Raw genomic sequence first — 14,841 nt, 5'->3', positions numbered from 1 at the left:
TCATTTCATTCATGTTCATTACTCTCTTGTCGTTCCTTTTCAGTGAGTAGGGAAAACGAGGCATGAGTCAGGGTGAAGTTTGTTTGTCCTTTTTTTTTTTAAAAAAAAGGTGACTTTTACCCATATTCTTTACTGTGTTCAGTGTCCCTCAAATTATTATCTATTGGTAGATTGAAACACTGAGATCGCAGAAAACTGACAAATCTCTCTCACTGTAGTTTATAACTGCAGACATTAAACAAACAGATAACAAACAGATAAGGTTTCCCCATTCCTATGAGAAACTTGACCTTCTGTATCAACTCCTATAAGTTCACTGTCAAAACTTACACCCTCCCCACGTATATGCACATAGACAATTTTAAAAATTCAAGAAGACACAATCCATCCTCATAAAAAGATTTAAAAGCTTCACATTATCACTTTAGCAGCAAATATTAAGGACATTACACCAAATATTAAATAGTATCATAGGATCGGCTTTAATAAGTAGATGCAATTTTCCGAAGGGAAACAAAGAACTGCAGTTCCAAAAAGTCTAGCTTTTTGTTCGCACATGAAGGATTCTCTGTAACACGTATATTTACATAAATATGTTGTAAAGAATAGCCCTGTTCTTTCATATAATGCAATGATGATGAAAACTGGCAAATGACATAATCTATCCACAAAAAAATGATCCAAAATAAAAATGATATATTGTCCCTGTAAATGAAAATAAGCACCTGAAGAGTTAACTCTGGCTTTACTGTAATAGGCAACAGTCTGGAAATAGCCAAAATAATCAAAACTGAAAACAAAAAAAAATCAATATTACTAAGCCCAAGAAAGCATAGTTATTAGAGGTACTTAACTCACAAGGAAGGATGGCTCTCTGCTTTTTAAATATGGATTAAAATAAATCTAATTTTTCTTCTTTGAAGAAAACGCTAGTCCAGACCGTGTGAAAAAAACTGGCTACAGTGGAAATGGCCCGGTATAATAAAACCTCATTAATTTTGATTCTACTAATTAATTCTGAGTTGATGGTTACCTTTGCAGGCTGTGTGAAAACAAATTAATGGTATAAACAAAGCAAATGTCTAGCCTATTTAAATGTAAGATGGAAAAAGACCATTCTCAAGCACCACTTTGGTATTAATTTTAATTCAACAATGGACAGAGTAATGATAAATAATTCTGAGCTATCTGTTAAATGAAGGCACTTAAAAGGTTTGCTAAAACACAATTAACTTGGTTTCTTCTTATCTGTACTCAAAATTACTAAAGAAGCACTTCTTAAAGAATATTTTATAACTCCTATCTCTCTTGGATTTAAACCCAGCTTCCCCACAAATGAGTGGAATTATTATTATTATTATTATTATTACTATTATTATATTCCAAAGATCTTGGCTATTGAACATTTTCTTCACTGACAATGAATGATTCTATAATTTGATTAATTTCATTGTATTTCATTTCTTTTCATTTCAACTGGAAAACATTATTTAACATCAGGGCATTATAACAAAACAATGTGTAACACATTTAAATTGTATACTTAAAATAATAAAACAACTAAATAATGTGAATCTCGTATCTTTAAATTATTTGAAAAGCATTTATGGTCCAAACTTTTTTATCACACACCCATTCATTAAAAAGCTTTGCAATGTATTCCCACTGTATGTATATTTGTAAATTACATATGTAGTATGCTAATAAATCATGTATACTATAAAACATGAACAAAAATTATATATTTTAAAAGGATACCTCAGAGTTTAAATGAACAAATTTAAGATGAAATGAAGCATTTTCATAAATGTCTTGCTAACAACTTTACCAACTTCATATTAGCATTAATCAATACCTCCAAATACAATAATGTATCTTTAAAAAGGGTTGGTTGTGGTAGTAGGTGTAAATACATATTTTATATAATTATGATTTTTTGGATGCCTTCCTGCCAGATTGATCAAATGACCATTGTCTGAACCCCATAATGTGGCTAATGAAAAGATTTAACTTTCACTGGAGATACCTTCCATCTTCATTTTCTCTGCCCTGGGTTGAGAATTAGACGATACAATCTGCAGGTCCCTGAAGCACACACATTTTAACTAGGAGCACACCCCACAAGAACAAGCTGTCACTGCTCTTGAGGTGGCAGGCCTGCTCTTCCCCCAAGGTGACACGTGCCCACTTGATGTATGAAACAAGTGAGGCACCGACGTCCTTCCATCTAGCAGGTGTTCAGAAGCTAAATTGTTTAATGTTTAAAAAAATGACATAAATAAAAGCTCTAATAATTTATGCCCATACCCCCATTAACTGTCTCACATACTGCACTTCAGAAACCACTGGCATCAGCTGGCACAAAAATGCCACTTAAATTTTTTTTACTGTCATGGCACAGAACTTGTACAGCATGGGCCAAGCACCCTACCAACTTGGCTGGCACTTTATAGGTGAAAATTACCCAAATTCAGGTCCCAACACTATTAATTCTGCCCTGGAAGCAATATGCATCAACTCAAAAGCCAATTAAAAGCAAAGGCTGACAATAAGCAACAGAATATTCAACCAAGTAAAAACTACTTTTTTATTTAGATGGAAATAGTAAAATGAAAGGGAGGAAGATACTGGACCAAAACCAGTTTATTCCAAGGTTAATTATTTTTCAAAGAATTCTGATTCTAAACCAAACGGAGCCTCGCTGAAGTTGCCAGTAAATAATCTTCGCCGAACATCAGTGCTGAGCAGCAGGATGCCACGAGCTATCGGAGAAGCTGACGGAGTCGGAATACACCACCTAGGTCACACAGCCTGACCTTAGCGTTTTACAAGACCTCATTTCCAGCCATTCCCAGAAACCTCTTATGCAACCTGCTCCTAAGCGTCTGCCATGAATTACAGAAATTAGAGACAGCTAGTTTATCCCGTCCGCTAGCTCTCTGGGGAGATGGTTTGCTTTCCAACGGTTCCCAATGTAGATTGTATTTTTGTCTGGTTTTGCTAATTTGTTTGCTAACCTAAATTACTCTTTACCTCCATACCATTTCAGAAGCAATCTCTCAGATGCCCAAAACAATTTCTCTCTTTATCTGAATATTCTTTAAATATCTGGACACTAACTCCTGTCTCTCGTTTTAAGTGTGTCCATCGTGGGACGAGCTATACACGACCGACTCCTTCACTCATAAATCAGTCCCACTCCTCTCTCAGCATCATTTGTGCTTCCCAGAACGTAAATGTGCATTTAAGATGTATCATTCATCACTTTTAAATATCCTACATAAAGGGAAAACAAGAGCCTACAAATATTAATTCCATTTCCACACTTTCACAAAACTATTATAGATAAAAAAAATTTTTCACTAATCCATAGCTAATCCTTCTTTAAAAAGAGAGAGAGAGGGAGGCGCAGAGAGAGAGGGAGAGAGAGGGAGAGGGAGGGAGGAGGGAGACAGAGACAGAGACAGAGACAGAGAGAGAGAGAGAGAGAGAGGTGTTTGCTTTAACAGCTATTCTAGAGATAAGACCACCTGGTCTAACAAAAACACTGATTGTTTTTTTCTAATTGGGTAATTATGTTCTATATGAAAATTAAGACTTTTAAGGGCTATTTTTAGTACCTTCATTCATTCACTACATACAAGATAACCATGAAGAAATGAAGAAATAATGGGCTAATTAGAACTTCACCTTTCTTCGACTGCTCCCTTATTAGTAAAACAACAAATTAAAAAATGAATTCGCCCTGGCTGGTGTGGCTCAGTGGACTGAGCACCAGACTGTGAACCAAAGGGTCACTGGTTCAATTCCCAGTGAGGGCACATGCCTGGGTTGCAGGCCGGGTAGCCAGTTGGGGGCGAATGAGAGGCAACCAATCAATGTTTCTCTCCCTCTCTTTCTCCCTCTCTTCTCCTCTCTCTAAAAATAAATAAATTAAATCTTTAAAAAAATAAAATAAAATAAATTTTGATGAATTTAATGTAAGATTGATAAGACATCAGAGAAAAAAGATCTTTTTAAATAAGTGAGATAATTTGTTAGTTTAGAGACTGAGACAGCCAAATCTGCAGACTCTGAAAATATTCCAAGGTTTTGAGAAACTTAAAAGTGTTGCCCTTTTCCCCTTTTCTGAATGCCAGTCAACTGACTAAAGTTACTGCCCAACCCCACACCCAAAGCTGGAGCTGCAGACCCTCGGGGACACGCGTGTTCTGTAGCACAGGGCCTCACTCACCAGAGTACACTGAATGAGGACTCCCCGCGGCTGGCGGTCCTGCCCTTTCTACGTACAGACTCCTCACTTAGGACCTGAATGGCACCATCCATCTGACCTTGTAGTTTTGACTCTGCCACTTGGTCCCCACCTATATATCCCGATCATACCGGTATCCTTACAAGAAATGAACACTGAATTTACATACCTTGAGAGAACCATGAACTACTTCTTCCTTCCTCATGGAAACAAGTGGGTTAATAAGTACTATCCCCACTTTTTACAAATGAAGATACTAAGAGAAACTGTATCACTTTCCTAGCGGTAAATTAATGGAACATATATGCCCCAAATACCTCTTTGTTTAGAAAGGATGCTGGCTTGCTTTTAAGTCTACATCAAAGAACACAGAGAAACCTAATCTTCAGTGTCCACGACTGAGCAAGAAAGGTGTGTCTAGCCCACAACTGATACGCTAAGAAAAGCAGTAACTGGAGCCAAGCATCCCCCTTGATCCTCGGGGGTCATGCTGCCCAAGGTTTTGCAAAGGTCAATCAAGGGCCCCGATGGTGTCACACACAGCTGGTTTGCAGCACACACACAAAACCATTACCCTGATCTCTCGGTCATTATTTCCGAAGGAATGTACACATGGGGCAGATTCCTGTCAGTGTTTGCCGTGTTACACCCACCAGGTGCTGGTTGGAACAGTGTTTCACGTGCTCCTGATACTTCCCACGACATGCACCGTAGTAGGTGCCTCTGCACACAGAGGCTGTTCCAATACATGTGATTTCACACACATCTACAAAACTGAGACCTTCAAATACACTCAATGCATCTGAATACATTCAAGTACATTTAAAAATTAATAAATCCAAACAGACACCTGTCTTGAAAGTCTTCCCAAACCCCCAAAGCTGGAGTACTAGGTACTGCTTCCAGGACCTCCCGGAGGGCCTTGTAACTGGGGAGGCTGCGGAACAGGTACGTCAATGTTCGCCGTGCCGCATTATAATGGCTTGTTTTCTAGTATGGCTCCAGTGTTAGAGGAAATTCTATCAGACAGGGAGACCGTATCCACTATTTATATGCCTGGTCCTTGAATACCTGGAATGTGGCAGGCACTCAGGTATTTGCTAAATAAATGACTACTCAAAAATATGCTGTACCTAATTCAATAGACACCTTAAAGGTCATTTACTTTTTCTAATAATTTCTGCCATTTTAAAAGAAATTTTAACTCATTTTGAAATCATTTTACAATAAGTTACTCCAGAAAAATTAGTCCTTGCCTTGTATCATACTACCTTTTCAGCCCAAAATAAAAAGTTAAAATAATTGATCATTTTGTTCACAAAGTTTAGCACCTAATCATCTCAGACTATTACAAAAATGGATTTCATGCCAATGTCATCTTCCCTACCAGCAAGGATATGACATAAGATCTGAAGGACCCGTCCCAAAACAGAGGGGTTTCCACATTTCTAAGGTGCCTGGCACCTCGGCAGTACTGCCAGGCCAGGAGTGCCATCTCCCTCGTCACTGTGGGGAGGCACCTCACCAATACTCTCCTAGGGCATCGCGGCCACTTTCAGCCTCCTGCACAGGGCCTGCTGTGATATTTGAACACCTAGAAAATACCCACAGCAAGACAATTTTATTCTTTTTGTCTTGAGTACAACAGTAACAGCGGTAAAAGTCTGGAGAACATAAAGTTACAAAGAATAAAATATAAACTAATCAGAATGAACAACCAGGTATCAGGGACACATTCGTGCTTTCAGATGGGAATGAGCGCTGGATGCTCACACAGACTCTACACACAGCCTCTGCCAAGCCCAGAAAACTAGCAAGACCTAAACGATCATGAACGGGATAATGGAGAAATCAAGGGAGTAAAACGGTGGTTGTATTAACCTATTCTTAAGCCTTTGAAGGGCAATTTGGCAATACCTATTCAAAAGCCTTTAAAAATTAACATGCCCTTTTATACAGCAATTACATATTTAAGAATTTATCTTAAAAAATTACTCCAGATATGCAAAAACACTTAGCTGTACTAATTTTCACCCCCACATTTTCAAATTTTGATAAAGTTAAATAAACTATAGAACAACATCAAAAATTATACTGGGACATACCTAGTGACACGGAAGGATGACCAGACCGTGTTTAGAAAATGTCTGTATTTTATACAATTGCACTATTTAACTCAAAAAATAAAAGTTAACTTCAAAGGACAGTACTGAATACATACAAACATCGGCCCTCAAAATCTAAGGGAATTACTAGTAAGTTTGAGGAGAAAAAAGAATATCACGTAACATTGTGTCTTCTGTGGCATACTGTAGAAAACTAACGACAGGTCTGCTTCTGGCTTTTGCTCAACTTGCATTTACAAAATTTACCCCGCTTGGCTTCAGAGACTATGCTATAATTATAGACATTGTTTGTTAAATGTAATAGTCAAGTTAAAACAATAACAAAAGTCCACATTCAAGAAGATAAGAGCTAATTCAGGCAAAAGCGTTAGGTAATTTTTCAGAATGAAAAGTACATTCTATTAAGAAGAAAACCTCATTTGTTCATTGCTTTTACCAGCTGTCAACATTAGCCACATTGTATACATACATATACCATTCACATTATTACATCTCTCTGTAGGAGCTAAGGATCTGATAATTGCCAAACGAAGGCACGAACTCTAATAGAACTCCAATATTCAGGTCAGGTAACTCGCACTCCCGTTTCGTAAATCCATGCTGCCCCCTTCTGGATACTTTGGGAAATTATATGAACTTAAATGTTTAGTAACATGATATAGGTACATGAAAAATAATCATTTTTTAAAACTAATCTATTAAGGTGGGGATGGCGGGGGTGTGAGGGAGTCGTGGGAGGTATATGCAGACAACTGTACTTCAACAACAATAAAATAATTTTTTTAACAAAACCAATCTGTTAAAGAACTTAGCCTATATACTCACACAGAGAAACATATATTATTGATACTAGGCAATTAATTTTGAAACATTTTCTAAAAATTCTATTCTGAATAAAGTTCTAGCAGTAGCAAAAAGCCCTGACAAATCAATCATACATGCCAATGAGAGAAGAAAATAAATATTAAATATGCTTACTAAAAGTAAATATAACATGATACTTAAAGAAGTCATTTTTTTTGTTCCCTTCCATACTCATTCTTCTCACTCCCCAAATCAAAGTTGAATCTATTTTGGCACTAACTTCTCTTTGGTTTAATTTTAATGCTTTCACGACCTATTCATATGTCCTGAATTACGTAGTATAGATTTGTCTGCATTTAAAATGTAAACAAATGGATCATACTGCATCATGCACACAAAGGCTCCGTGTCAGAGGCCACACTTCTAATGCAGCCCCTGCAGCACGAATCAGCTGAGGAACCGTGGAGAGCTCCGCACAAAGGCATCGGTACAGTCCAACTGTTAAGAACTATACCATGGGGTCACTGGGGTAATTTTTTAATTTTCTGAATTTTTATCCTGGTCAATCTTATCTACCTGACTTATTAAGGAAAAAAAATTTTAAAGCACTGTTGAGTTTTAAATTATTTCTTCTCCTAATTTTTGTTCAAAGCCTAGTTTCTTTCTCTGAAAATAAACTGTGTGAAAATAAAACGTTCTCGGGTCTTGGAGAGTGTACTCCTTCACACGAGAAGCTATGGTAAAAGGAAAATGATGAATGAGCAGGGAAGGAAAGACAGCCTGGCTGGAGGGTGGGAGGGAAGAGATCGAGTCGCTCCTCTCTGCGACTACTGAACCCCATGCTGGAGGTTCGGAGGCTTCTGCTGTGGGCAGTACCTGCCTCCCTCTCCGTGGCTCGCTCCCTGGTGCTTCCCGGCACCTGCTGCTCTCCTTCGGCTTCTACCACCTAGAGCTCAGATTTTGAAAATTCACCCTAACCTTCCTCTGACCGCTCTCGAAATCTAACAAGCATTCTATCTCTAACCACTGAATCGCTTAAACTTATTAGTTATTTGAGCAAGATCAAACTGAAATGATATAGTTCTGAAGTACTGAAACAGCACAGAAAATCTCTGACGGATTATAAGACACCGCACTCCAGGTTAAGAGCACCACATGGCTGGAGAACTGGAGAAAAATGGAGACTTGTTTTTTCATTCACAACCTTTCATATCTTTCACACTTTATACTATGTGCATCATTACCTATTTATAAAATATTTTTAAGAAACCACAGTAAATAATATTCTAAGTGCAGAAGAAAATTTATTGTCAGTTAAAATTTAGCAAGCCTATTTTTAAAAGATTTTTCTAAAAAGTCTTCTATGTGATTATTTGAAGTGGAAATCCAATTTAATAATAAAATAAAAATAAAATTAAATGTAAATCCTATTAACACTGCCTAAGAACTATCATAACTAAATAGTAATAAATAAGGTCAAACCATTCATTTATAAACAATGAACTTGGAATGATAAACAAAAATGGTATAGGAATTTTTTTTGGTTTTTCTTTTAATATATTTATTGATTATGCTATTACAGTTATCCTGTTTCCCCCACTTCACTTCACTCCATCCTGCCTACCCCCTCCCTCCCACATTCCCCCCCTATAGTTTATGTCCATGGGTCATACTTATAAGTTCTTTGGCTTCTACATTTCCTATACTATTCTTACCCTCCCCCTGTCTATTTTCTACCTACCATTTATGCTACTTATTCTCTGTACCTTTCCCCGCTCTCTCCCCCTCCCCTGTTGATAACCCTTCATGTGATCTCCATTTCTGTGGTTCTGTTCCTGTTCTAGTTGTTTGCTTAGTTTGCTTTTGATTTTGGTTTAGGTGTGGTTGTTAATAACTGTGAGTTTGCTGTCATTTTTACTGTTCATATTTTTTATCTTCTTTTTCTTAGATAAATCCCTTTAACATTTCATATAATAAGGGCTTGGTGATGATGAACTCCTTTAAGTTGACCTTATCTGAGAAGCACTTTATCTGCCCTTCCATTCTAAATGATAGCTTCGCTGGATACAGTAATCTTGGATGTAGGTCCTTGCCTTCCAATTTTACTATATTTTATTCAAATCCTGTTTAAGTATACAGTTTCATGTTACTTTTCTTTCACATGTACATGTATCTTTCATACAGTCCATTTTGTTTTATCGAGAGCCTAAACCACCAAAAAGAAAAAAAGCAACAACCTTAAATTTTTTTCCTCTGTATTCCATATGCTTAAAAAGAAACAGAAAAAGCAAATAACCTAATTTTAGAGCTCTCAAAACTACAAGCTCTAGCACCCATCCCAAAGTCAAGTCCCACAGGTCTGTTAGAGAAGCCTCCCACCCCCGGCTCCAGCGGCACCGACCTCTCCACCCAGCAGAGAGGACTTCCTTTTTCTTCACGGGACAGTGAGGATGGTGCCTAAGCTAGGAGACAAACGATGACTCTCTTAGCACTTCTGCTTAACAGCCTTCTACATTTGGGGAAACATGAAATATGATTATAAAATAAGAAAAAAAATCATCAACCTTGACCATTCTTATTTATGATTTAAGTAATTTTAAAAGTACAACTAACATTTCTGTTTTAAAACATCTTTTCTTTGAAAAAAAAACATTGCAAGAAGTCAAAACCGAACTTCTTTCTGAATATACCTAAGATAAATACCGAATTCTATTCTAATCAAAAAGGCAGATGGCAAACTTTCCAGGTTTTATCTTTAATCATTATCTTTGGTCAATTTTATAATCTTCCAACTACCAGAGATTACAACTTTAAAATAAAAAAATTTTCTGCTAAAAAAGAGACACTGGATCAATTTATGAAGAGGCATTTCAAATTCAAGCATTAGGACAAGCATATAATATGGTTAACTCTAATTTCAGCAAGAGTCACTTGCTAAACATTTAGCAAATACCAAATTCTTTCTAGCCTTTTATTACTCAGTTAGGTTCTCAGATCTTTAAGCACATTAGCTGGTGTACCTAAAACCAGCAGTTAAGTGGAAAGGTTACTAACTAGGCAGTCCTTATTTACTGGTTAAATAATCAACATTGTCTTCACCAGCACTTTTGACAGTCCCTTATAAACACGAAAGTCTCTATTGTTAAGTAAATCACAGGTCACACACCCCAAGTCCCTGGTCTGCGCCTCTCTTCTCCACATCCCCCAGGCAGCTAGCGGCGCTGGCCCACTCGTGGTCTAGGCAGGGGAGCCCATTCTCTCCTTAGTTACACGTATTGTCTACTAAGTAGTGTCCTCACCAAACACTACTTTTAAATGCAGTCGGTCAAAAACATTTTATTAAACACCATTTAAAATTTTCAAAAACTTAACCAGAAAATGCACTCATACTAACACGTAAGATAAAACATGGCCATATTAATGTAATTCAAACAGGAACCATGACCTCATGTAAACCACCCTAAGCAAATTTTCCTTTAAATTGTACACACAATTATATATGAACAGCATGTTTCAAATGTTTTATTCACATTTAAAATATCATCCACATCAAAAATGGTTGTTCTAAACTGATAAAAATTAATCTAAATAACAAATTTCAGCATCAAATTATTAGGTCACCAAAAGTACAGTCAGTGATAAAAATGCTCCTGCTTCTTTACGATGCATAACTACTGTAAAATAAATTTTAGGCCAGGGTTGTAACAGTGCTGTCACTTCTGAGTGCCAAAGTATTGCCTATGTCACTAAAATATGACATAAAATTGGTTATTCAAGTAAATGCATGGGAATTTTTCACAGTGATAAAGATATGAAACTAACCACCCATGTGGAAGAAAATGAAAGGAAAAGACAGGAATTAAAAAGAGGAAAGAGAATGATTAAGACCCTGAATTACTGTCAATCTGGCAGAAAAAATGAGAGAGATGCTGGTACTAGGACTTCTTACAATGCCACCAATATCAAATCAAAATCTAGCCCTGATAGGACAGATAAAATACATTATCAGGAAAATTAAATGGGCAGAAAGGCCAAGAAAAATTTCTTGGATTTTGAAATAAGACGCTGTGAAACTGCAGATAAACGAGTAAAATATTTTTTAATTCAGGAAGACCATAACTGTGACAGCGAATAGATTATGACAAGTATGAAACATGTGTGCAAGAAGATGGTGTGTTTGTGTGCATGTGTGTGCGTGTGTGCATGAGGAGAGGGTGAATATGCACACAAAGGTGGCTAATCACACGAACAAGTTCTTGATTAACTAATTATAAGTCTCTTACTTATCAATCCTAAGCTCCCAAGTCTCCTAGGTCTGAAATCATTGATTTTACATCTGATATCAGAGACTAACTGACACAATTGTCCCTGAGAAAGCAACTCACTTTCACGAAGGGATGCACACAAGTTTCCAAAGTCACTACCAGTGCCTGATACACTTTCCCTTGACACAGTAATTGTTCGTACAAACAAGCCCTACTTATAAGTATTGATAAATATTTTTGCCTCTACCAAAGTATACCTTACCTGTCTTTTTGCTCAGATAGACCTGAAAATAATGAGACTGTAGAATGTCTTTGGGGATGTTAAAATTATTTTAAACAGAAAATTGAAGCTTCATCCAATAAACATATTCTAAACTGCTACTATGTTTGAAAGACATGCTCTTTAGGAGGAAATAACAAGGAAAAACATGATAGACATCTTCTATTTCTATGTGCCCAACAGTAAATAATCATGACAGTGCCTAAGCTTTACATGTTACCATTATTTAGTTTTAAAGTTAAAAGAGTTTTGTGAATTCTCTTGTCACATTTCTTTTAAGTGACTCTAGGCTCCACTTACATTAAGCCTGATAGAAACATAACTCCGCTCTAGCACAGTAAAGCAATCTTTTTTTGATCAACTTACACTACAGTTTTCAGGTGGAACTAGGAGTTGAGTAATCTCGCCACCATGTACACAGAAGATATGTTTCATTTCTCCAGAAAATATGTCCCAAATTATGACCGAAAAATCCACACCTCCAGATACCAGGTGTCTTTGGTCGTAGCGAGCTGAGACCTGATGAGGATATAGCAAACATGTGACTTTGTTCCGATGACCACGGAGAGTTCTGTGAGGTGGCCAACCTGCGAATGAGGTTTTGGATTTAAAATGGGAAAATAAAAGTCTTACAAAGTTTCAACAAATAAAAGTAAACATGAATCGTCAAAACAGCTACAAATTTCAACAAAGAAAAGGCTTCTGATTTTATCTTCTAAAACTGCTCTGTCCACTACAGCAGCTACCAGCCGAGTGACAGCATCGAGCACTTAACATGCAGCTCGTCCAGACTCCCATGTGCTGTACATGGAAAACGTACATGAGAATTCAACGCCTTAGAACACAAAATAACGATAACTATCTCACTGAAATGAAAATAGTTTTGCTGTACGGGTTAAATAAAATACATTATTATAACTAATTTTACCTGCTTCGTTTTTACTTTTTTAACGTGGCTACTAGAAAATTATACTCATTGTTACATATATATATTTCCACTGGAGAGCAGTGTTCTGAAAGATTATCAGCATTAAGGACAATAATGGTAATTATTCAGTACACCATAGAGGTGACAATGAGTAAATGGAACTGTTAATATTCATCAAAGAGATAAAACTGGATGCTTTGTTATTCACAATCTAATGGTGCTTATTCCAAGAACAGGCACCGTGTACTTTCTCGTCTGCACACTAAACCCCGCCCACCGCTCAGCACACGAACAACTGCACCCACGCACTGCATTCGCTGGGTGCACTGCGTTTGCTGGGTGCACCGTGTTAGCTGAGCCCGAGCGCAGGCGTTGCGGGCGCCGTGGCCCTAGAGCTCCCCAGGCTCTCAGACACTGGCAGGGCTGTGGTCTACCTCTTCGGAGCATGTGTTCCCCCTGCAGCAGCTGCACGATGGCGGTCTGGGTGGCGGGCACAATGACGATGCTTCCGTCTTCGCGGCCACACACGAGTCGTCCGTGTGCTGGTATGTACACACTCGCGGTCACTTTAAGAGGTTCGTTACTAGTGGGAATCACACTCAGCTGGTCTATAATTCCGGCAGGACAAGGAATGAGCTTATCAAAAGCCTCTTGCAAACTAACGGAAGTTGTTATTTCCAGTCCTGTGAAGGTTTGGTCGTGCATAAAAAAAAGAAAAAACATTGTGCATGTTAGAAAAAAATTTAAAAATATTAAAATAAACATGCTTAGAGTTGATTTAGTAATATACCAAAGAATGACAATTGTCATCAACCATAATTCTAAGAAGAAAATGGCATGACATGACACCTGTTATTCAGTGGCTAGTATTTAGGTTGTTAAATTAAAAGAACTCGGAATTAAGAAATTGCTGTACCTGACTCACTATTACCTTCTTCACCTTCCTGTTTATCAGGAGTGTCTGATACGTTCCAAATATTCAATCTTCCAGAAGAATCTCCCTGAATTAACAGTTTATGGGAGTGTTCCCTGGCTCCGTAGAAGAACCGAGTAACAGGAGGACAAATTAGCAACTGAAAAAAAATTGTTCACATACCTTTAGCCAACGTTTTAAACAAAATATTTCACACATTAACATTGTTTCACATAAGGATGATAAGTGATTTGCCTCAGTACCAGAGTAAAGAAAAACCAGAATTTATAGTATGAGTATTCAACAATATTTTAATGTAATTTTGTAGCACTGATATACATGTCAATTAATATTCAAATCCAGTATAACACAAAGAAATAAAAATTACATTTATACCCTTTCTATAGAATTAGTTATTTATATTCTTACTTGCTGCTTTATAAAAACTGATTAGTCTCCCTGGCCAGTGTGGCTCAGTTGGTTGGAGCACTATTCCGTAAACCAAAAGGTCGCAGGTTCAATCCCTGGTCAGGTGCATATTATGAAGGGTACCTCTCTCACATCGATGTTTCTCTCCCTCTCTCCCTCTCCCTGCCTTTCCCTCACTCTAAAATTGTAAGCATGTCCTCGGGTGAGGATGAGCAAAACACAAAACTGGTTAGTCACCACCGCAATGCAATTTACTTAACTGTCCATTATTAAATAATTAATACAAAGACATAGCACTCTGTACTAAAAAGTAGTCTCCACTCAAAAGGTCAAAAGGGGAGAACTGGCTAATCCTAGCCTTTTGCCCATTCCTGATTAGTCACTAAAAATAGCAGCAATATTAAAATACCAACTTTGTGCAACTGGAAGGCTCCATTTTTTTAAAGTGAGGATATTCTTCAGCTAATCATGTAACATTTCACTTGGCCACATTCACATAATCCATTTGAATCTAGCCCAATATGTTAGCTATAAACTACTAGAAAAAAAATTCTAGAAAAAAAATACGTATACTTTCATTTAAAAAAAAAATTAGTTTTCTGCTTAAGATCTTGTGCCTTCAGTGAGATCATTTATCTGAAAGTTCTAAATAGTGGCAGAATCCTAAATTAAAGTTTAGATGTATCAATTAACAGATACTTGAATATTAAAACATAGAATCCTATCCTGAAAAGCAATAATAAACAGACTTCAGTTTTGACAATTAGAGTAACAAATAACCTAATTACATGTTTGGTATTGTTATCCTAAAAAGCACTAGCCTTTAGAACTATGTGTACACACA

General features: G+C 37.1%; 1 protein-coding gene across 3 annotated transcripts in view; it reads right to left on the bottom strand.

Annotated features, from left to right (window-relative positions):
- WDR7 (WD repeat domain 7) overlaps window positions 1-14,841 on the bottom strand; it is a 287,924-nt gene that overhangs the window by 241,736 nt on the left and 31,347 nt on the right. For 2 of the 3 annotated variants that reach the window (XM_024580302.4, XM_024580301.4), the window contains exons 10-12: window positions 13,587-13,728; window positions 13,090-13,338; window positions 12,094-12,314 (exon numbers count right to left, since the gene is read on the bottom strand). In XM_024580302.4, coding sequence (XP_024436070.2) covers window positions 12,094-12,314; window positions 13,090-13,338; window positions 13,587-13,728 — 612 coding nt within the window. Of the gene's footprint in view, window positions 1-12,093; window positions 12,315-13,089; window positions 13,339-13,571; window positions 13,729-14,841 lie in introns of all 3 variants that reach the window. The other variant, XM_024580299.4, reaches the window with a different exon arrangement.

Source organism: Desmodus rotundus, chromosome 10 (genome assembly GCF_022682495.2).
Source record: "Desmodus rotundus isolate HL8 chromosome 10, HLdesRot8A.1, whole genome shotgun sequence".
Taxonomy (NCBI): domain Eukaryota; kingdom Metazoa; phylum Chordata; class Mammalia; order Chiroptera; family Phyllostomidae; genus Desmodus; species Desmodus rotundus.
The sequence above is the reverse complement of the archived record's forward strand: the minus strand, read 5'-3'. Positions and strand labels throughout refer to the sequence as shown.